This window comes from Stegodyphus dumicola, chromosome X1 (genome assembly GCF_044657685.1).
Source record: "Stegodyphus dumicola isolate Sdum_Otavi_A_Nest chromosome X1, ASM4465768v1".
NCBI classification, from domain to species: Eukaryota; Metazoa; Arthropoda; class Arachnida; order Araneae; family Eresidae; genus Stegodyphus; species Stegodyphus dumicola.
This window is the reverse complement of record NC_140780.1, coordinates 12,229,784-12,254,727: the sequence shown is the minus strand read 5'-3', so window position 1 is coordinate 12,254,727 and position 24,944 is coordinate 12,229,784. Positions and strand designations below refer to the sequence as shown.

At 34.6% G+C, this 24,944-nt stretch overlaps 1 protein-coding gene across 8 annotated transcripts in view; it reads left to right on the top strand.

The window, feature by feature from the left end:
• Nucleotides 1–24,944, top strand: part of LOC118200157 (fasciclin-1-like) — a 680,498-nt gene that overhangs the window by 474,985 nt on the left and 180,569 nt on the right. For all 8 annotated transcript variants that reach the window (XM_085807030.1, XM_085807025.1, XM_085807024.1 and 5 more), the window contains one exon: nucleotides 10,760–10,866. In XM_085807030.1, coding sequence (XP_085663156.1) covers nucleotides 10,760–10,866 — 107 coding nt within the window. The remainder of the gene's footprint in view (nucleotides 1–10,759; nucleotides 10,867–24,944) is intronic.

Genomic DNA, 24,944 nt, shown 5'->3' with positions numbered 1-24,944 from the left:
ACGATTTTGAATGAACGTAATTTTCCACTGAATATGGGCATATAGAAGCCCTAATTTGGAATTTGAAATTTATAACACTTCAACGAATTTTTGATTACCAACTCAGCGATTTCGAAATGAACAATGACGACACTATAAGAAAAAAAACATTTCTATCTTCAGCGCGCGGGAGTGTGTATGGAAATTCTAAAGATATTCTCATTTTAAAATTATTTGACGATACTGCTGTTGAGTTGAATTTTATAGTTTTAGTGCGAAGAACGATATTTAAAAAATAAAGGTAACATACAAAACGTTAATAAAGGCCCCTTTGGGCGTAATTTAAAATCTGAAAGCTTTCAGATTTTTTTAAAGTTTATTTCGACTGTTTTTCAAATTTGCTTTGTGTCTAGTTGTAAATCGTCTTCAAGTAAAAACTTTTCTCAGTTTCGAAATACTGCCATTGCTATCTGCAATCAACGATGTAAAAAGGTAGCATCTTCAAATTAGCTCAAATTTCAATAAAAGAAATAGAGGTTCGAATCCCGCGAACGGACTGGCTGCATGGGGGTTTTCAAGGTTTTCCCTCATGTGTTAACGTGTATACGAGTCAGTTTCCCTTAGAAAGTCCTTCACGAAGGCATCCCTCCCCTTAGGCAGATAGCCCTAGTGTGCTTTGCCATAATTAAATACACCAATTAAAAAAATAACTATTTATCTGCGAAAACCTTGCATATGGCTGTAAAATGGACAACAAGAAAAGCATCTGCGATTTAGCCAAACCTGTTTCGTTTCCTTCTCTAAATCTGTTGTATTCTAAACCTGCCACTTGGAAAGTTGTTTTTACTTACGGTATATCAGAGCAACAAACTCCATAGTGTCAGTTTCATTGATATTTAGAGACTTACAATTAGTACTTGAAATTATCCTTGAATTCTGTGCAGTTCTGGAAGCGAGCGACGTCTTGCAATCATATTTTGACTGTAAATATGATTAAAATCTTGTTCTGAAACTGCTTTTCCTTAGAGCACATATCTTAAGTCTTCTTTAATCGAATTTCTGATGTTTTAAAGTTTAAATATATCCCTGATTATAACTGTCTTTCCAAAGACAAAATACTGAAATACACTGCAAGGGAATGAAAATGATTTGGTCGAGAATTTCATATGTTAAAGGTAAGAATACGGTAAAACGCTCTCAGCGCGCTCCTCAGAATTAAAAAACTTTATTCTTCAGAATACACTGGTGTGCAAAAATTAAGGACGAAGTCGAAAAATTAGCATATCAGCTGAACGAAAAAGGCAGAGCGAACAGAAAGAACAATCAGGAGATTAAGTAAGGTGATGTACGGTAGCACATGCGGAGATATGCAGGTAGACGTAATGGGGGAGTGTCTGAGTAGTATAAAGCATGTTGTCGGTGTAAGATCAGTATTTCTGGCAAAGAGATTGCACGCCGTATAGCAGTTAAAATCACACCGAGTTGCTGCCTCAGCGAGAAATGGCGAATAATCAATCTGTTAGAAGACATCTGGATACCTTTACCCGAGGTCGAATCATTGGGAAGTTGGAGGAAGGCCGCAGTGTGACAAGTGTGGCTGCAGAGTTCGGAATTGCTCACAACACCGTTTCACGACTACAGGACAATTTCAAACTACAGGAACAGCCATCCGGGGGTTTAGCAGTGGTCGTCCACGAGGAACCACAGCCGCAGATGACCGGTATATTGCCTTACAGGCCAGAAGAAACAGGCGGCAGACACCGGGAGAAATCGTTAGACACACGACACAGGCGACTGGACGACCGATATCGCGTTTTACCGTGGCCAGAAGACTGCACGGTGGTGGTCTGTTTGCACGACGCCCAGTACGGTGAGTACCTCTAATGCCTGCAGATCGGAGAAGGCGTTCTCTGCGGTGCCGGGAACACCGGAATTGGAGAGACAATGAATGGAGACGAGTACTCTTTACAGATGAGAGCAGATTCTTATCGCATACTCATCTGGAGAGAGCGGGGAAGCCGCAATCTTCCCTCGAACATCATTGAAAGGGACACGTATGGAGGTGGCGGTGTTCTCGTTTGGGGAGGCATCATGCTTGGTAGTCGTACAGACCTTCACATCTTCGACGTAGGTTCAGTCAACGGGACCCGTTATTGTAACGAAATTCTTCTCCCATATGTGGATCTTTTTACAGGCGCTATGGGTCCGCAGTTCCTTTTCATGGACGACAATGCACAATGTCATCGCACAGTAGCTGCCGAACAGCTCTTAGAGAGTGAGGATATTGAACGTATGGATTGGCCGACACGATCTCCGGATGTCCATCCCATCGAGCATGTATGGGAGTTTCTAGACAGACGCTTGGCAGCTCGTACCTTACCACCAGTAACGATTCCGGAGCTTCGATTGGCGCTGCAAGACGAATGGGCAGCAATGCCTCAACAACTCATTGACACCCTCATTCTCAGCATGGGCAGACGCTGTGAAACCTGTCTAGCAGTCAGGGGAGATCATATCCCCTATTAAAGACCGGATGTTTCTTGCTGGACACCCATCACAGGGATGTTTCGGCCTTCAGTCGCTTTGCGCTTCATGCTACGTTTTCAATAAAGCTTCTTTTTATACCTCTGGTTTCTCTTTTAGTAAGTGTTGCTTACATTACTCATGTCCTTACGTATTGGGGATCTTACAGTATTAAATGTGTTGATTTGGAAAGCTTTTGTACAAAGTTATATTGAAAAAAACCGTCTCGTCCTTAATTTTCGCACACCAGTGTAGGTGCATAATAGGGGAGAGTAGCCTAATTTGGGCCAATTTTGTATTTTCCACTATATAGAAGGACGGAAGAAGTGCCAGTAAAAATTAAGTAGTAGAAAATAAACTCACTAAGTGTACCTTCAAAATAGAATCATTTATTAAATTTAAAAAATTATTTATAACGGTGAAAAAGGAATTAAAAAAATCGTGTCATCGGTTCAATGTAGGAAACTGGCTTCCTTATTTGGACCACTAGTTTCCTAAATTGGACCATGAGCTTTTCTTAATGGCAATTACAACAAACGAACCTTTTAACTGCAGCATTAACTCCAGCACACCGAGTATATATCCAAGCGTGACATTTTATGCATTGTTATCATTTGTTCTTTCTTGGTTTTTTCACATAATATACAAAACCATGAATCATCAGTTTCTTTTTTATGTTTATGCATTTTGTTAAACTTTGGTGAGCTGATACTTTGGTTAAACCTTATTTACTACAGATAAGAACTTTCCTTCTTGCGGAAATATTTTTGCAATTAGCTTTTAAAATAAGTTTTAAGCAGGCTTACGCATACTTCGTCTCGGAGACGAATGGTTGCCATTCTCGTAAGTTTTTCGAAGGGTAGCGTTCTAGGGTTAATTATAATTTCTCCATGTAAAAAATGTCGTTGCCGAAATTGGACCGGTTCAATTTCGGCAACTGTTTTCGGTCCAACTTGGGAAACTTGAATATTTAATGCTTGATATTGTACAGAAACGCCAACTAACATAACCTCGCAAAATTATAATTGCAAATTGTAGATAAATAAGCAAGTTTTGTGATTGTATAATAAGACTTGTAATTACTTACGTTTAGATGAATTAACTGCTTTCACACTTATGTCGAAACAACAGATTTTTCCTCTTAGCCAAACGAATAACACTTTTCTCAATGTAACCACGAGGCGTTTCTTTACAAACACAAATGCATTAACCTCTTCTACATCTACTTATAACAAAATGCCTATCTGAAATCTCACAGATATCAGTCTTTGTATATCATAGCGGTCCAAATTAGGCTACCTTTCCCTAATATAGAAACGTAAAATATCTAAAGATTTTATTGAGAAATTTTTATTAATTACCTTTCTGGCATTCACTGCGAAATCTTATGTAACACTGAGTTCCATTTATGGTAAGGTTAATTATATGTTAAAAAATACAAACAAGATGTACTTGTTCAAAATAGTCGAAAAGGCAACCTTAGCTTCGCATAGATTTTGAGGGCTTTCTGGTGCAGCTGGTTTTAAATTTTAGATTGGCGTACATCTCTTCCGATATGAGGTTCCAAAATAGGAAACAATTTGAGAATAGGATACAATTGGATTGTGAATTCTAGAGTTAATCATAGTTTACAAAATTGAAAATGATTTTTACATCAAAGTCACTCGATTCTGCGATTCTAGAATTCATTCTATGGTTTATGTAAAAAAAAAAGTAAGCAAATTTAAAATCGCTGAGAAAGAAGAGAAAATCAGAATAATTTCATATAGGGAAGAGAGCATTTAAATGTTTCAGTAAAGTAAAATAACTGTGACAAAATTTATTTTTTGCATTTTCGCAAAATGAAAACTTTCGACATTTATCTTTATGTGAAAAGTTACAATTTGAAAAAAAAAAAAGTGCTGAAATTTTGCAGATACATTTCTAATATGTATCGTATTTGCTCGAAATTAAGACTTCCCCCCCCCTCCATGCGTTTGTCCTGAAATCATCTACGGTCTTACTATCGGGAGAGAAGAAAAACGCACCAAAATGAAACATAAAATTAGGCAAAGCAGCAACCTTCTATTTGCTGCATATGGGCCCACCAGCGGCCGAGCGGTAAAGTCAGTGAACACTGGTAGTTCGGTCCGAGGTGCGAATACCGCGAATGGGCTGTCTGCATGGGCGTTTTCGTGGTTTCCCCATGTGTAAAGTGTATACGAGCCAGTTTCCCTAAGAAAGTCCTCCACAAAGGCATCCCTTCCCTTAGGCAGATAGTCCTCGAGGCTTTGCCGTAATCACACACACTATTTGCTGCATATTTTAGCCGAGACTTTATGTATTCCGAGGGAAACGAGTGCAGGTCTCTGCACTTGTTGTCCTTTGAATTGGTAGAGTCTTGGTTAAAATACGTGCCCAACGGGCTTTGATTAATCTTATAATTCATTGTTTTAGCAAATGACCGCAGATAATTACGGTACGGTTTGGTTTGCTTTATTTTTGGTTATGGCAAAGGACCAGGGAGCTATCTGCCTAAGAGGATGAATACCTTCGTATAGGACTTTCTATGACCGAACCACCAGTGTTCAGCTACTTTAGCCATGAGTAGCCGGTGGACACCTTTAGGTACAGACTTGCGAAAAAGCTTTTAGGATTTATAATCCAGGTATTTCGAGGTTTATTCCTTTTAAAAATTATGCATTTTTACTTCGCCATGTTTAATTATGCAATAAAAGAACTTTCTAATTATTTTTATTAATAATATTAATTAGTTTGAAATTCGTAGTATATCTAAATTCATTATTTAGCCCATTTTAGAGCTACAGTATTTTGCTACTGAAAACGGGGTGTTGGTTAGACTAAAGATACTCATTAAATCAGATAAATGAGACAGCTCGCTTGAATTAACAAGACAAGAATTTTCTTTAAAGGCATAAACACTTTATTTTAATTATTTGCAACAAGCCGCTTCATTACGAACTCGAGCGAACGGGCTGGCTGCATGAGCGTTTTCGTGGTTTTCCCCATATGTAACGTGTGTACGAGCCAGTTTCCTTTGAAAGTCCTCCACGAAGGCATCCCTCCCCTTAGGCAGATAACCCTAAGGTGCTTTGCCGTTATCTCAATAAACCAAACCAAACCATTACAAACTCATTTCTTTCAAAACATTTTAAAAACTACTGTTCTAATTCACAGTTTCGCGATAAACCGAGGCGTTGCTACTCTTTTTCAAAGTATTAACTGAGGTAATTTACTTACCATAAGTGGCGCAACAGGTGGAATATACTTTTTCATTTCGAAACTTTTTTTCCTGTAATGTTAGAGATTTTAAGATCTAGCCTCTTTTTTGTTTTTAGATCAAATTATCATTGATTATTTTTTATATATTGTATTTGTCTTACTGTCTTTTCGATTTGGGTTTCTTCAACTGAAACTTATTATTACTCCAAAGGGGCAATTTGCCCAGAAGGATTATTAATTTCGTTTTTGCATTGATTCAAGATAAGCATTGTTTAATTTTTCATATTGTTGCCACCCAGTATTATCGCCCTGTGTTATATTTAAAGAAATTAAATGATGAGAAATCCACATGAATCTATGTAATGTTTCTCGCATTGTGATAAAACAGCGGTACCTAGAGTCACCAAAATTTGAATAACGTACTTTCCCATAGAATATGGGCATGTGGAAGCCCTAATCTGAATTTGAAATGTGTTTTATTATCGATTTCATATTTTGTAACTCTTCAACGAAGTTTTGATTAACAAACTCAACGATTTCAAAGCGAGCAATGGCAACATTGTACGAAAAAAAACAGCATTTTTATCTCCAGCGAGTGAGACTGTATATCCGAAATTCTGTTTAATCATTTTAAGATAAAAATGTACAATTTACCAACATATAAGAATAAAAAAAACTGAGCTCAGGCAGCCGAGTAACAGAGTTGTAAGAATTATGTTAATTTTATTAACCATTTGCGCTAAAAAGACGTGCCACGCACGTCGAGATGCTTTTGTCTGAAACCGCGAGCGACGTGAACACGACGTCGATACGCATTTATCGCAAAAATGAAAGTAACGTGGTACACACGTCGCCTAACAATGAGATTGTTTATTTCTCGAGTTACTGCTCTGAATTGCACTCGCAGACGCGGAGCGGCGTAAATGAGACAATTTACCACTTGTTATATTGTAGTGCACGGCACCGCAACCGTGAAGTTTAGTCGTAGTGCAAGTGGTTAACAGTTAAATTTTAAGTTAAAGTTCCCTTTCCTGTGAAATTCTTAACTTCAACTTACTACTTCCAGGCAGAACGTAGTTTTAGAATCACTCTAAATACATAATGAGGAAGAGTGGTATTTAAACGCGAAGTTCTACTTGCTGAGTTAGAGAGAATCAGAGTTTCTGATTATGATTAGTGCGCTTCTGCCTTTTTGGCTACTCTCTCTCAAAGCTGATATTACGCTCGGCCGTACTCAGTCCCTTGATAGCTTCGCAGTCATCTCGTGTTTAAGGGGCCAACTGCATTAGAATCTTGATAGCTTCGGCTATATCTCTTTATACCAGCTGAGAGCTTGACCTCTGAGGTTTGTTGCCGCGATGGTGACTTTCCGCAGCTGATTAACTGGGTATAAGGTAAAATGCAGGTCCAATTGCTCCAAGAAGGTCATCACTGAGCCTTTGCCGTCAAATGTTGCAGCTGGTTTCATAGAGGCCCGCATCGCTTTCAAAATAAATCCGAACTCTTCCATTGGATTCGTGGACGTCTGAGGGACCTGAAGGGTTGGAGAAGTCAATGTAAATTTCCCGGATTTTAACGACATGGTTCGTTGAAAACTTTTCGGGCGCCAAATGTGGGGTTCTCACTTCTGTATTTCTTAGTTACTGTAGAACGTGAAGAATCTTAAGAACTGCTAAGCGAATGATCGCTTAAGTTCGTGTGACAAGAAACAACAAGATGGAAGGGTCACTAACCCTTTATTATTCAAATAAGATTTAACATAACTCCGTCTTGTAGTGTATAATAAAAACCGACACTTTAACTACGACGAGTCTTGAACTACGAGAATGACGAGTCACTTGAACAACGAACTACGACACTACGAATGACGAGGGCATATTTCTGTGATTAATTCTGCGAAAGCGCAGAGGTTAGTACTTTCTTTATGTGATACTAATTGACACGGAATTTCAAAACCTTTTGCTTAGTGATTCAGCTTTATCTTCTCCGGGAATTGCAAGATCAGCAGACGAACAAAGTTTGACTGTAACCAACGTTTGCGTTCAGTGACATTATTTAAGGGGACGGTGGACATTGAAATATTTTTTTAAATCATTGTCATAGAGACGTGCAATTTTAAAATGCATGTGTATTTTATCATATGTTTATCAAATATCTTTGTAAAAAAATTTCTAGCTAGTCGCAATTTGAACTTTTACCTAAATATTTAAAACCTTGTAAGGCATTTCTCTTGCCTTTTTAGCAAGACTTGTTGCTGCTTTGCCGTGAAGCTGTCTTCAACGTTGTAACCTAAAGGCCGTGTTGCTGATTGTTTCAGCTTGTTTATCGTAGTGTTTCGGCGGCTGTAAACGTGTCTCTGGAGCTGTTCTGTATAATGCTGGCGAAAAAGTTGTGTTTTTTGATTTTTCATTAAATGTTGTCATCAGTCACTCCAAATCCACGAACTCGTTCTGGTGTGCGTTTTCATAAAGAGATACTGACTAATACTAACAAGTCCTCTCAACATACAGGAAGTGATTAATAGAATACCTGTTGAGGCAGTTCTGATAATACAGACGGCAGTATACATGAATATGTACAAACTGGAAGCGAAAATATCTCTCAAGCGTAGAAATACCGGTTTCTGTTCCGTATTCAGCTCTGAATTATGTGGCTTTGGACTATGTTTCAGAGCGGCGTTAATCGAGGAAAACCTGGATCCTTACGGATAGCCGAAGTGTAATCCAGTACCTAAATAAGTGCAGAAATATTAGAGACCTAAGACCTATTGAACGCTATTGAAAAACTCAAGACCTTGTTCCATTCCTCTCTTCTGCATCTACAGTGGATAACATCTCATGTAAATGTCAAATATAATGATATAGCTGACAGACTAGTAAAGGAGGGTACTTTCATGCCTCAGGTTTATGCTGAACCTTTGACCTACCTCGAACTTTACTCGAGAAGAAAGGCTTCAATTAACAATTCTTGGAGACGGCTATCTACAAACTCATGGTATCGTAGTACAGGTCCTCGTGCTGCTATTGATTTGAAGGGTGACAGGAAGGATCAAACGGCACTGGCTCAGTTAATTTCAGTGCGTTTAAGGACCTTCAGATATTCCCGTGGTACTAAAACGCTTCCCACCTGTGCCAAACGTAAAAACTACAAAGCTACTGAGCAATATCTACTTAGTTGCGTTTCCTTGGTGTGTGAAGATCTCCCGAAGAGACTTAATATAGTGTCGGAAGTTATGAAGACGAATGAAGTTATGGATCTGATGTGATTCAGTTCAGAGATATTAGTAAGAAGAAGAGAGTTGTTGCTAGTCTTGAAGTTCACTTTTTGTACCTATCACATTTGTGTCCAAATCACTTTTAAAATTCTTCCCACTAAATGTAATCGCAATGTTTTATTAAAAAAATTAAATAATGAATAAGTAAGGGAAAAAATCTGAAATTTTTCAGATTTTAAATTACGTCCAAAGGGGAGTTTTTTTAACGTTTTGTGTGTTAACTTTACTTATTAAATATCATATTCTTTGCATTTAAACCGTAAAATTCAGTTCAACAGCAATGTCGCAAAATAATTTTAAAATGAGCATATCTTTAAAATTTCCAATACACAGTTCCGCGCGCTGGAGGTAAAAAGGTTTTTTTCTCCCCTTACAGTGTTGCCATAGCTCGCTTATTCGTTGAGTTTGTTAATAAAACATTCGTTAACGTTTTACAAAATATGAAATTGATAGTAAAACATATTCCAAATCTTGGCTTTTGGTTGCCCATCTTCGCAGTAGAATTACGTCATTCAAAACTGGATGGCTCTAGGTACCGTTGTTTTATCACAATGCGAGAAACATACATACATTTATGGAGATTCTTCATTATTTAATTTCTTCAAGTATTAATACATAGTATTTGGTGGCAATAATTTGAAAAGTGGTACGCCATTTATAGTAATTCGATGCAAGATCACAAAACGAAAAAAAAACAGTCGTTCTGAGACAAAGCCCCTTTGGACTGAAAATCTGTATGTATGTTTCTCGCATTACGGAAAATCAGCAGCACCTAAATCCACCGAATGTTTTAATACACGTAATCCTCCTATGTTAGGGTTTAGTTAAGGTGGACTAACTAAGCCCGAAGTTAAATCTTCGAATTTCTTTATTAATTGTTTCGTGTTTTATGCCAATTTAAATCAATTTTTGGTAAATAAACTGAGCGATTTGAAAACGAAAAGTGGGAACACCTATTCGAAATAAAATATTTTTAAACCGGTGGGCCAGACTGTTGCCATTCAGCAAAATAAAAGATAGTTATCTGGTAATTTCAGTCAGCAACTTCGACTTTTGGCAAGCAATGTGTTATCGCTGTCTCAAATAGAACACTTATTACCTCGATGCACCAGCATGCTGCCATTCAGTAAAACATAATGTATTTAACTTGCAAATTTAATCTCTCCGTTATGAAGTAGTAAACCAAGTGACTGAAAAACAATAAAATCTTTTCTTAGCAATACTCTTTCTACTTTATAATCTGATAGATTTAAATAAAGATGCATTTTAATCGTGAGATATCTAATGAAAAATGTTAAACATTTTTATAAAATGACACAAGCTGAACTCATTAAAATCAGTAATTAGATTTTCCTTTTTTATGATAATTCTTTCGAGCGGTTAGTTTTCAAAGAAATAAGAGTGAATATTAAAAAAAAATTACAGCGACTAAATTCTAAAGATACGCTCTTTTTAAATATTTTGTGATTTTGCTCGTAATTTTTAAATGACATAAATACGAAGAAAGAGATGCACAATAATAAAGAAGACAGAAAAATTATGTTAGCGGCAGTGAGTCCAAAAGCAGATTTGGTAAACTGCGATGCTCAGCGGGAGCACTGAAAAACCTTAACAAATCCTCTTGTGCGACACCAAAATCTGAATTCTCTCAGATTTTCTTTCTTTATTATTATCCTATCTTTATATAGCATTTACCAAGAATTTGAATTTTATTGTTGCATTGCTTTGTATTGACTGCATTTTATTTATTCTTTTTTTCAGTGACTTTGTTTGCAAATAAAACATCATTTCCCTTCGTCTACACCACGTCTCTACCAGGCTCACCTCCGCTCTACGCGGGAGTCAAGCCACATCCTGAATCACGAAAGGTAAGCGTTCATTAACATTTTTATTGAGACTTACGTTATGACTAAATCTAAAATAAGAAATAATGAACTCTTCAGGTTTTAGCACAATTTTTAATTTTAAAATGTGTATTTGAAAAGTGAAATTAGAATTATTAGTTCCAAAGGATTATTAGTCTCAAAACGGCATTTTGCGTCGTTTCACTTTCTACGTTGGTTTACTTTTCAAACTGTTGCCACTAAATATTATCGCCATGTATTATATTTGCAGAAACTAAATAATGAAGAATCTGCGTAAGTGCATGAATGTTTCTTGCATTGTAGAAAAACAACGCTACTTAAGGTCAGTTTACACCTGTCAGAGCGGCTCGGAGCGAGTCGCTCCTTACGATTACTTTGACAATGTAAACGCTCACTTCGACGGAGTACAAACGTAGGGGAAATGAGTCAGCGCTTCCTTTTCTACTTTGAACCTGTTGAAAAATCTCTTCGGGCAGTTACTCCGAGCAGCGTTCGCAGGGACGTCGTGACAGTGAGTTCTACAATCCGAGATTAAACGATAGCCAAACCATGGCATTTTTTAATGCATACGCATCTTATGAAGTGTTTTACTTCTATAATTATGTGAGCTTATATTCATTTTTCTACAAGCATCCCTACATGAGGATGCAATAAATATATGATAAACTATAAAAATAAAAAAAAAAAAATATGAAAAAGATATGTAGATCTGTTTTATTGGGGATATTTAAATTTCTTGCTTTGTATAAAAACATTCTGGGCTATAATTCGTTACAATTCAGCTTGGATGTGAAACATGTTCAGCTTGGATGTGTGAGTGCAAGTACTGAAGGTGTATTAAGGTTTATACAAATTATGCTAGATGAATTCTAATCTCCTTAAACTATCCGTTTTAGCATTTTAAAAGTATAATCACTATATTTACGCATTATTAATTTTGTTGATATCACTTTGTGTGTTGTCCAAGAACACAATTTCAGTAGGATCCAAAAGTAACAATTTGCGATAAATATCTTCCTCTTGGAACTATGTCATAATATATATATTCTTTTACCTGTGGTAATATATGTAATGCTCCCAAGTTTTTTGCTACTTCTTATTTATTTAAGATTTTCTGAATAATTAGGTAGATATCATACAGTTTACTTCTGTCGTGTTAATGGTAGCTTTGAATAAATATTCCATGTGTTAATTTTGCATTCTTCTCTAGAAATAACACAGTTCCAGTCAGAACCTCTGCATAATTAATTCATGCACAGAGAGCTACTGATTCTGTGGATTTTGGATGAATAAATATATTCTTTCTATTAATAAATAATAAAACACATTATTACTTTTACATTATTTTGTAAATGATTAATTAGGTGTAAATAAACAGTTGTATATAGTAGAAAAACTTTGTTAATTTGACTTTCAGTAACCAAAGTTGACTAAATAACTTCTCTCAAACTGAGTTTCTTGTATCTGATATGCAATAACGTTTTTGTAACTTTGGACATTCTCGTCCGAAATTCATTTAATAGTTCATTTGATACTCCTAATTCATCGCGGCAAGCTACCCAATCACGTACCCATTTTTTTTTTCTTCTTTTTTTTTCCTCACAAGAGCAGAAATTATTCGTTTGAAACTGCTTCGCAGACTTCAAGCACTGCAGCCTAGGAACATATATGTATGTTAAATGCATATTCTTTCCTGCAGCTGCGACGTCGGTCGTAAACAAACGGAGGCGAGTTGTCAGTCCACTTTGATTTGTGTAAACAATCTATCAGAGTATAGGTCCGTTCACTCGGTTCGAAACGCCCGGACGAGCGGCTCGCTTCGAGCAGCTTTGAGAGATGTAAACTGGCCCTTTAGAGTCATTCAATTTTCAATAACGTAGTCCGAACATGGGCACTTGGAAGCCCGAAATTCGAATTTGTTTTATTATCCATTTTAAATTCTGTGAACCTTTAACGAATTTTTTATTGACAAACTCAACGATTTCAAAGTGAGCAATGACAACGAAAAAAAAAAAAAAAAAAAAAAAACACTTTTATCTCCAGCGCGCAAGACTGTATATCGGAAATTCTAATGATGTGCTGTTTTTAAATATTTTGTGATATTGCTCTTGAATTGAACTTTATGTGGCTTAAGTGCGAAAACCATAATATTTAACAAATAAAGGTAACAAACAAAACGTTAAACAAACACCCTTTTGGGAATAATATGAAATCGTAAAGCTTTCGGATTTTTTTTAAATAATTCATTTCAGTGCAAAGTTAAAAACACTCATTCATTTTAAATTTTTATTTAACGTATTACTCATTGTAAATTTAAATATGATTGTGTTCGTGAAAATTAAATTCAATTCATTCCAATATAAGACCGTTGAATTTTTTCTTCAAAATTTAATGAGAAATAGGTGCTTGTGAACCATTTATTTAAAAAGGATTACTTAAATTACTAAATAGATTTGATTTGTTAGATCGAGGAAGAAGAATTGAGCAGAAGATAGTTTTGTTGTATATAGTAGAAATATAGTTATGTTATAGTTATGTTATAGTATGTAGATAGTTATGTTGTATATAGGCGCTCTCGTTCTGTAACCTTGATGTTTTTTACAAATAGTATGTAAGAAAAGGTCAAGCAGGAAAGGTCTTCAAAAAGGTCAAGCAGTAAAGTCCCTGAACACAGGTGGTTCGGTCAAGGGTTTAAAATCCAGCTAACAGGCTGTCTGCATGGACCTTTGCACGTATAACATTGAGACGACATATTTTCTTTAGAAAGTCCAGCATAAAATAATCGCTTCTTTTAGGCAAACGGCCCTCGAGTGATTTGTCATAATCAAATGAACCAAACCGGCTACAAAGTGTAACGGTCGTGATGTTTATGTGTACCGCGAGTGGAACTTCAAACTACTTTAAGCATTCCAAAACTTAGCTACGGATCCCGAAATAGAAAACTGTTTCCAGATTTCTGAATAACATTAAATTTTGGAAAATCTGAAATTAAACCTCAAACGAGATGTTGGAAAAAAGAGTATCTTTAAAAGAGTTATGATAGATTATAGCCCAAAAAATACAATTAAAAAGAAACGGTCGACCGCGAAGTTCAAATTTGGTAAAATGTCTACCTTAGATTTGTGTAGATTTGAAATAAACTCCATGCCAATCTAAACGCAAAATTTTATTGAATAGATCTTAAATACACTCTATACGAATCTAAGGTCGCAACTAGTAATATTACAATAAAATCTATGCAAATCTAAGGTTAAACATTTGCAAATATTTAAAATACTTAAGTCTTGAAATCGTTTTCGAGCATCCTCGAAACTGACACAATTTTATTTAAAATCTCTGCCAACTTAGGAATGGTTTTTTGCCTATCGATCAACGAATCAAAATGAGTTTATTTGTAACATAAAATTTTCTTCTTATTCAATAAGGAAGAATCGAATGAATGTTTCTATCATGCGTTCATTTATTGCAAATTTTTAGTGCAAAGCAAAGGTGCTGTTCGATCCCACTAGCACTGACACCACAATCGTAAACCAATCAGTCCCAGGTGTTAGAAGCTTTGCTTATCTGTTTTGGCACTGCCAACGAGTTACACGTAAATGTTGTCAGTGATTATGAAGACGATAAGCTACGCATGTAAATAGTAAGCGCACTGATGTAACCGATGCTGTCAGTCATTGTCTGAGAAGTGTTACTATCATACATTATGACTCATTTCTGTTGCAACGTGTCAGGAAGTGTTACATAATCGCACGCAAGCGAGACATCAATTCATGAAATTGAATCAGTGTATCTTAAATAGCTTTATTTTACTAAAAGGCTTTCTTAGCTATCGAGAACAAACAAAAGAGTAGTTTACTTATATGTAGACTCATATTAGTGGTTTCTTAAAGTAATTTATTGTGAAAACTCGTTCTTTTATTAAGTTTAAAATCCTGTTTTTAAGCTTAAGGACGAAGGAGAAACCATAATTGTCGGAAAAAGCTTGAGTATACTTACTCTTTCCAATAATACATGAGGATCCAAAAGCACGACTATACTTACTCTTTCCAATAATACATAAGGGATTGTATCTTTCAGGCAGGTTTGAGTTTATATATAATAATATGAGTTTATATATAATATTAACAATATAAATTTTCCTAAACATGGTCAATGTTTAGGAAAATTTATATTGTTTCCTAATGTAGGAAAATGTGATTTTTGACACATTGATGATGATACGAGAAATGATATGAGGAAAAAACTAAAATTTTCAAGAAGAAGAGTTAACCAGTTAACTGCGGCGCTCTCGTTTAAGAGTGCGCATCGTTTTGTGTCGCCAGAATCGAGCCATGACGAGTATATTCGTCAATCACAGAGTAAGTTGCGCCGGTAAGATATTGGATGAAAAAGATGCGTTTGTTTTATAAAATTGAAAATTTTATTACTAATATTTACTTATTTGGTTGACATAAGCATGTATCACATACATATTAAACTAAAAACGCAATAAATTAAATTAAATATTATACATATAAAAGTAAGAATTTAAATTCCCGCTGTGGAATAATATTCAACAAAACAGGGTACTATACGCAATGGGACTTTGCAAATCGAACACCAGTAAAGCGATTCCTTCCTGGTCTTACGTTTGTAGCAATTCGGACACCTTCGCGTAGGGCTGTTTTTATTCGATGTTCCGAGTCTATAATCCGGAACATGATTCCCGCCTAATTGGCTTATATTAGGTCTAAATGGCCGAGTTTGTGTCGGTTTATTTCTTTCAACTGGATATGTCGCAAAAGTGTATTCAATACATTTGAGCAAAACGTTGATACGCGATAATGTTCCATTATATTTTTTTGTATAATATGAATGCATTCAGATACACAATGTCTAAGAAATGGAGAAATATCTTTTTGTAGTACTTTTTGAGTCGTTTTCTTGCTGTGGAGTACGCTATGATAATTCCATCGCTCATTTCTACTCCACCCACTTTTTTATTATAATCAGTCACTAGCTCCGGTTTCTTTGTTATTATTTTTCTTTTCTCTGTTTCTATTACGTTTTCATTATGTACAGTGCTTACCAAATAAACCTCCCTTTTATCTTTATATTTCATTAACATAATATACGCATGACGAGTATACTAGTCAATACACAAAATCGTGTCACTTCTCCATAACGATTATACTCGTCAATCACAGGTAACTGGTTAACAAGAGTGCTTGTGTATATTTCATTGAAAATCGGGACTGCTGTGCTTAAAACCAGTTATATTTTACCAAACAGAAAATGTCGGTTTCCTTTGATAAATTTTATTTATTGTGTTCACCATCCAAAACTAAATTCTCATTTTCAGAATTACACGCACTTATCTTTCAGTCCTAGTCATCCCAACTGGATCATAACATTGACGATTTTTTCCCTCCCAACTAATGCTCCTAGTGATTCCAAATGGACACTTGTTATAATTCACATTCATTTCCCCACCCCACCAGTAAATGGCTGTTCTATTTCCGTTGATGTACGAAATGATGCTTGTTTAAATTTTACTTTGTTCTAATTTTTTTAATCCCAAAAGGCGTTAGCCCAGAAAGGCTACTAATTTCATTTTGGCATTTTGTGGCATTTCACTATAAACGGCGATTCACTTTTCAAATTGTTGCCACCAAATATGATCGCCCTGTATTATATTTAAAGAAATTAAATAATGAAGAATCTACATAAATGGATATATGTTCCTGGCATTGTGATAAAACAACGGTACCCAGAGCCATCGAATTTTGAATAACGTGCGTCTCCGCCTGAATATGGGCATCTGGAAGCCCAAATTTGGAATTTATTTTATTATCTATTTTATATTTTGTAAAGTATTTATGAGATTTTGATTAAGAAACTCGACGATTTACAAGCGAGCAATGGCAACACTCTACGGGAAAAAAAATTATCTGCAGCGCGCGAGACTGTGTATCGGAAATTCTAAAAATTTTTAATTATTTCTCGATATTGCACTTGAACTGAATTTTATGGTTTAAGTGCGAAGAAAATGATATTTAACAAATAAAGGTAATACACAAAACGTTAAAAAAAAAAAAGAAAGAAACGTGTCAAAATCAGTTTCATTTTGAGGGAAATCTAAATGAATTAATTTCTTCAAATACTTTTTCATTTATTTTTTATATGTATAAATAGTATTTTAAATATTTTTAATAAATATTTCTTTCAAAATTTTGGTATTTTTGTTTGTTGAAAAGTTGATACCATTTGGTACAACTCAACACCTCTTAATTGTTGTGTTGTTTATTTTTAATTTTCACTGTCATTACTGGTATTTTCGTACAGTATTTTGCTACTTTTGAGATATCTTTGACTAAATATAGGATTTATTGTTTTACGCGATATGTGTCCAGTGTATCAAAGCGTAAATCATAAATTTCGTCAACTGATCAATTTTGATGAATAGGAGTTTTTCAGATGTCGAATAGGAGAATTCCGATTAGGAAATTAGTTGAAATGTTACAATTATTTTATCGAAAGATCACGAAATACAAAACAGAGTTAATATTTATTTAGCTCAATATCTTTTTGGAATAAATTAATTGAGATCGAAATAGAAGAGGGAAAAAAACGTGGTAGATGGTAAATACGAAAATCCTTTAGAAGATAAATGATTTATAAATTATCAAATTAGATATGGTAAAAATCGTGAACCGTGAAAAGAATTAGTAATTCAACAACAACAAAAAAAAAACAAAAAAAAAAAAAAAAAAAAAAAAAAAGCAAACTCAAACTGTTCCTCGGGTGCAAAAAGATCCCGAGAATTCTGATTTTCAAGGACATTTTCCAACTCCACCGCTTAAATTATTTATACCACATTAATACTTTCAACTTTTATGAAGAAGTTAAAATGGAGGTATTTTTAAGAATTCATTTCAGGATTGTCCTTGTGTCTATGCCTGCATACTGCAATTTATGGAGTCACTCAAGAAGATATCCTTTGATGGCGGAATCGTTTTCAAACTTTTAGGCAATATTTTTATGTCAGTGACACCAACAAAAATATAGCCTATTGCCTACCTGGTCATGACAGACTGTATAAACTTAGGCTACTGATAGATGCATATCATGAGAGCTTTATAAGATATTTTCTCCCTCCTTTACCCATGCCTTCGTGGTATAATTAGAAGCATACTCGACGCATATTCGAGAGTCCAGGGTTCGAGGGACGCCATTTGACATTTTTCACATCTCCTGGTTCAAAATGACTCTACAATCTAAGGGAATTAGATAAAGAAGAATATATCAGTGTTAATGAGTTTATAATCCCATTCAAAGGAGTTGACTTTAGCAGTGTTCTTGAACACAAGCCGAATAAATATGGCTGAAATGTTTTTGTACTATGTGGCGTCAGTGGCATATTACATGATGAAATTATCGACTAAACCCATTCCAGATACCAAATATGACAATACACCTTACTAGCCTTTTCTCACAGGAATAAAAAAAGAGCAAATTATTAAATTACTCTAGAGAGATTGACGTGTATAATATATGATGTTCATCTACAAAACCAAAAAGCAACAACTGTTTTAAAGTTTTTTGCTACAAAACCAAAAATTGTTTTAAAGTTTTTCGTTTAAAATAAATAAGTGTTCAGACAATGTAGTATTTTTAATCAAATATGTTGTTCTGCATTATATACTACCAAGAACGTATAAATTCAGCTTTTTCAATTTTCACTTCCTTTTACGAAGTAAATTAAGTATTATAATCGCGAATAATTTCGGGTATCATATTTCAACAAAAATATCCATTTTGACTACTTTCGAATCCATTTGAACTATGTTTTTGCGTGACATCTGACAGAATAAAGAAAACTGTTTTCCAAAACGGATTGTAAAATGGAATTCAAAAGAGTTTCTTTCGTGACGTCTGTGTGTACGTACCTTACATAACTCAAGAATGAGAAACCTCAGAACATTGAAATTGTATATATGGGACTGATATAACATGTAATTGTGTACATCACGTTTTGGTTGCAATAGGCTGCACCAAAAGTATATATCTATATATACCCACTCCGTTAGCTCAGTTTTTTTTATTCGTATACGGTGGTAAATTGCTCATTTTTTGCTTTAAAAGTGATTGAATTATGTTGTTCTTGTGGTCTGGTTAAGGTTTTTATACCTCTAATTAATCTGCATGTAATAGGTTTAGAATTATTAACAATTGAAAAGTTGTTTACGTTCCACTAAGCCCTAACGAAGAAGTTATTTGTTTACATTTGAAACTCTTAGTAAAATACTAAAACTAAATATTAAGTCAGTTTCGGCACCAATTTCAATGCTTTTTTGCTGAGTGGTACCAAAAGTAAACTTTCAGTTTTATACACCGAAAAATCTTTCTTCGCGCCCGCTGGCCGAATTGCTTGTTTTTGCGCAGAAACTCTAATTTTAATTGTAAAAATTACTTTTCTTAAACTGTATTTGGTGTTTAAGTAGTAACCAATGTAGGGTTTACGTATTTTATAATTTTTAATAAAAAGCCGCCCAGATGGTATAGTGGTTAAAGGAGGCGACTCCGTTACCGAAGGGCCCGGGTTCCAATCCCGGAGAAGGTATGGTTGTAACTGTCCGTCCCTTCACAAGAGGTAACATTTTTATCTCCAGCGCGCGGAACTGTGTATCGGAAATTCTAAAGATATACTCATTTAAAAATTATTTTGCGACATTGCTGTTGAATTGAATTTTATGGTTTAGTGATATTTAATAAATAAAGGTAACAGACGAAATGTTAAAAAAAAAGCCTCTTTGGACGTAATTTAAAATCTGAAACCTTTCAGAGTTTTATTTATTTATTTATTTTATATATTTATTTTGAACAGAAAGCAAAACTTTTATGTAGTTGCTGATCAAGTCGCGTAGAAAAGTCAAACGACTCAATTTTCAAATGTTTGCTAACAAATGTTATCTTCGTGTTGTTTACAAAACTAAATGAATGAGAATATGTATGCATATGTGTATTTTCCTCGCATTATGGAGAAACCACAGAAACTCCGGTCCACCGAATTTCTAATACATTAATACATGTAGTCCTCCCTCCAATCATGTGCACCTCGAAAACCGAATTTTGAATTTGGTTTCGATTTTTTTCCTATTTTGTACAGATTTTTAATTAGTTTTTAATTAACAAACTCAGCGATATAAAAGCGAACAGTGGCAACACTGTTCGAAATAAAACATTTTTATCTTCTGAGAGTCGGACTCTTCCCAGTCCACAAAATGCATAATATTTCTCTTTCGATTTTAATTTAAAATTCGGCTATTTCATGGAGATGCATTATATAGGGTTATAGTTTAAAAATGAATCACGCCTATGGCAATACGGTATGTTTTAAATATATGTTTGTAAATCGAACTCAGCTGCGGAACAATCATGCAAATTATGCAGCAAAATGTACAAAGTACGCTATTTTAAAACATCATAATTTAATAAAAAATCTTATATGGACACCACGCGACGTCCTTTTACGGCCTATTAAATTATACACATTCTTGTTATACACCTCATTTAAATTTATTTGAAGGAATCATTTTAATATAATTAACGATTCCTCGAGGCAAGGTAAAAATTGCACATTTGGGGATTCAATATCCTGGCAAATTTTTGTCATATAAAAGTCAAATTTCTTGTATTTTTATTTTTCATAACGAATATAAAAGTTTCCCAAATCTAAGCATAGGATACTGCATTAAAAGTAAAATTTTGTTTTAAATTTGACATTGCCCAAACCTGAATATTATCCTCATTTAAAACATTTCTGCAATTGAACGTATATGACTATGATTCTAGAAAACTTTCTATACGATAAATTCTAAGTTTTTTAAGTTCTAAAATTCAAGGAAAAAGGTTTCACTTGCCTTTGGTCCTTTCAAAGTGCTTCCAGGATTTGAGCTTGCTGATTCCTATTTTCGGTAATCTATTCAATATATGCTACATCTTAAGAAGAAGAAAGAAAACTTTTAATTTTATAATAATTCAACATTTAGATATACAGTCGAACGTCTAACATCTCTTCTCTCTACAAAACCGTCCGTTCATTCTCGTTGCCAAAAGTTAATAGCAAAAAATTAAAGTCATAACATTTTGTCGCGCGCCATCTAGTGACTGTTTATTAATTTGCTTTATATATATATATATATATATATATATATATATATATATATATATATTTTCTTTATAGCCGTTCTCGACAACGATTTCGAAAATAAAGTTTAGATAAGGACTTTTGGGCCGGGTAATGGAGGTGATTATATATAATATGTATATGTATGTATACACGTTTTGGTATTGTCGATTGCAGTAAAAAGGGAAGTGCACAACTAGATGTTATACTAGTCCCATAAACAAAATTTCAACGTTCTACGACTAATAGCTTTTGAATTATGAGAGATACCTACCTACAAACGTACATACAGACGTCACAAATAAAGAACTTTTGAACAAATATTAAATCCTTTTTGGAATAAAAAGTTCTCTATTCTGTCCGTGCGTACGGACGTCACGCAAACAAAAAATAGTTAAAATGAATTCGTGAACGGACAATGGATATTTCCTTTGAGATTTGATAATCGAAATGTCTCACAATTGCAATACTTCCTTTACTTTATGAAAATTTAAAAAAAAAAAAAAAAAAAAACTAATTGTCTTCTTTCTGCATTTTCATACATTTTTGTAAAACAATAAAATTTAATATTTGCCAAGCATTCCTTTTTGCATTTATAAAAGTATAGTTTTAAAAATTGCCTACAAACAGTACTGCTGTTTCAGGGAGAACTTTAATAATGCCGCTGGAAGCTTTATTCAAGGTACTTAAATAGGTAGTCTTTTGGTCATGAATATTTTATGAGATAATGACGCATTGTGGCATGTCACCTGGTGTACCGAGGTAATTTGTTACGGGAAAATAGGCGAATAATGACAGAATTTTAACCCTCTGCTTCGGGGAACAGTGAAACAAGAATGGATGCTGAAATTATTCTGGCTTTGATAACCTATGAAATTGCTGCTTGCATTACTGTTTTGCTTAATATGATTTAATAGTGAACAAAGCGTGATTGGCGACTGAGATTTTTCACTTGCCCCAGATAATAATTATGTTTGAAAGTGGGTAAAATATAAGGACTATACAGAATAAAGGTAAATTTGTGCGCAAACCCCCTTAGCAACGAAAAAAATTGTGAAACTTTAATGCCACCATATTTCCTTACACCTATTCCTTCGGGGGGGGGATCCTTCTTAATTCACTATACAAGGTGTAACACACACACACACCAAAAATAAATCATTGTACTTACAGAATCAGTTCTCCGTGACATCATCACCTTCAAAGTAGTTCCCTTCAGCGTTCGCACACTTCTCCATTGGGTGCTGTCATTGCTGGTAACAGTTCTGGAACGATGTTTTTGGAAGGCCCTTCAAGAGATTTTCCGTTTTTGCCTGAACCTCTTTAGCTGAGGTAAAATGGGTTCCCTTTAAGTAAGAGTTAACTTCAAGAAATAACAAAATATCGCATGGAGCCAAATCAGGTTAATAAGGAGGATGCCCGACCACAGTAAGGTTTTTGCTAGTCAGAAACTATTTGACAGATAGTTCCATGTGAGCGGGTGCATTGTCCTGTTGTAACAGCCATCTATCACTCCACATCAGTGGCCTTTTTTTTCCTAATTTTTTCACGAAGTCTTTTTAGTATTTCAGTGAACTTGATTAACAGTCTAACCACTGGGAATCCATTCAGTCATGATAAAGCACGTTCATCATCTTTCGCACTCGCCGTTTCCCCTGAAAACCGCTTATGCCATTCAACCACACGTGCATAAGACAAAGTTTCATCTCCCTAAGCCTCGGTTAACATTTGAAATGTTTCCTCCGTGGCTGATTTCTTAAGATTCACAAGAAACTGATCCGCTGTTCGGTTTTTACATTAGACAATTTTCCGGCAAAATGCAGTTGCGCGTGTTCACTCAATCACGCACTACTCCCCACTGACTTGATCGGTTTAGTCGAAACTGGCCGCATGGATAGAGGAGGTGTGTTGCATAACGTCACCAACACAGTTGTTGCCAACTCCGCTTTGTTTTCAAGCTACACACTTGGTATGTTTTTCATTGGTGTCACACCTCGTATTTATGAGATTTATCGAAAAGGAACTAGTTATTTTTGTTCGAGCAGGCCAAGAAGGTATAGTGCAGTGGTTCTCAACATTTTCTGCCCCATGCATCCCTTTCACCGTTGCTATGTAATGATCCTCCCCACTAATCATTTCTAAAACTTCAACATTACACGTACATTTATTTAAATTTGGTTTATTTTATAATGTGGCTCATAACTTTGTAGGGATTTATATTTATTTTAAAAAACCAAGTTTTTATTTAGTTTCGCATTCTTTCCTATAAGTCTTCATTCCTAATTGTCAATGCCAGAATATTTAAATTTAGTAGCGCGCTTGAAGGAATGCAAATTCTACCTCGTAAAGAAAGTGTTTAAGTACCTGGGTTTTAGAAGGAAAGTTAAGGAGAGACTTAGCCTATTGCCGTTACCTGTGTTGCTTGAGCGTCTAAGGCCCAAGGGAGGTGTAGTGTGAGTAGATAGAAAATGGGCGTTCTGCGGCAGGAGGAGCTGAGGAGCTGAGGGCGTGGTCAATGACGTCACACAGAGGGCGGGGCCAAAGGCAACGTCATCACACCAAAGGGGCGTGGTCTCGAGTTGAGTTGAGTTGTTGGTAGACTGCTGGTTGAGTTGTAGACCTCCTGCTTTTCATTAAAAGTTAGTTTTTTTTTTAATTTTGCAACGGAGTCATGGCGTCCTCTAGGGATGAAAAATGAAAATAATCTATTTAGGAATTGCTCATGGCGTCCTCTATGGACGAAAAAAGAAAATAATTTATTTTAGAAATTTCTATTTAAAAAAAAATACTCTATTATTCAAAATATAGAATTGAACTCTGAAACAAAATATCTCACCAGCTGAGTAGTTTGAAGATTTTAACCACTAAGCTGACGGGATACATTCAGATTTAGGTAAAAAAGCCTATATAAGAAAATGGAATTTGAATCGACTCATCAATTTATTCTGATACTTTTATCCTTTCTAGTTTTTCATGAAACTTTAACTTATTTCTCAGGTTTTCTGTTTCATAATAACATATTCATTTACTGTCATATTTTTTTAATACTTAACGTTTCCAATTTATTTGTAATATTTTATTTAATTTCCACATACTATTTTTTTCATACCTTTCATAAATTTCAGAATACCTGATTTTTAACTTATACGTTATATTTCACAAACGTTCACGCACGTGCTGTTTATTTGTTACATTACTTAATTTTAGATGCAATTTCACACTTTTTTTAACGTTATAATGTTCAATATATTCTGAATTTTAACTTCATTTACTTTTTTTAAACCATTCTAGTATTCTATACACACTTTAACTTAGTGGTATGAAATTGTATTTAAAAAGAAACGTTTATTTTTCATGATCTTAGTTCTTTTACTAAATTTTCTACAGAATTTCTAATTTCTTTCACGTGTTTAACAATATCTTCCTTACATTACCGAATATTTTTTTAAAAAAAACTTAAGTCTATAACTGTTAATTGCTTTTCTTACGTTCATGATTTCCCTTCTGTGTTTATATTTCTTAATTCTAGCTTAACTTATTTATTATAATGTTTTTATTTCTGTCTCATCACTCGTAATTCCAACATTTTATCCCTTTTTATTCATTTTAACGATATGGATTGTTTTCATTTACTCCATAATCAAATATTTCCTTACAATTTTTATAATACTTGTTTTATTCCTCGATCATAATAGATCATCTACAGGTTTTACTCAGAAATTTCCATTCACAACTTTACAGTTTAATACCATTTATATCTAAATGTATTTCTTTCTCATATAGTTTTATGGTCTTCAAAGTTTCTAACATCATATTTAGTTTTAAATCCCGATTACCTTTAAGTGTGTTGATAATTTTCATTTCTAATTTTACAACCACGTTCAGTGTTTCATCCACACATACCAAAATATTT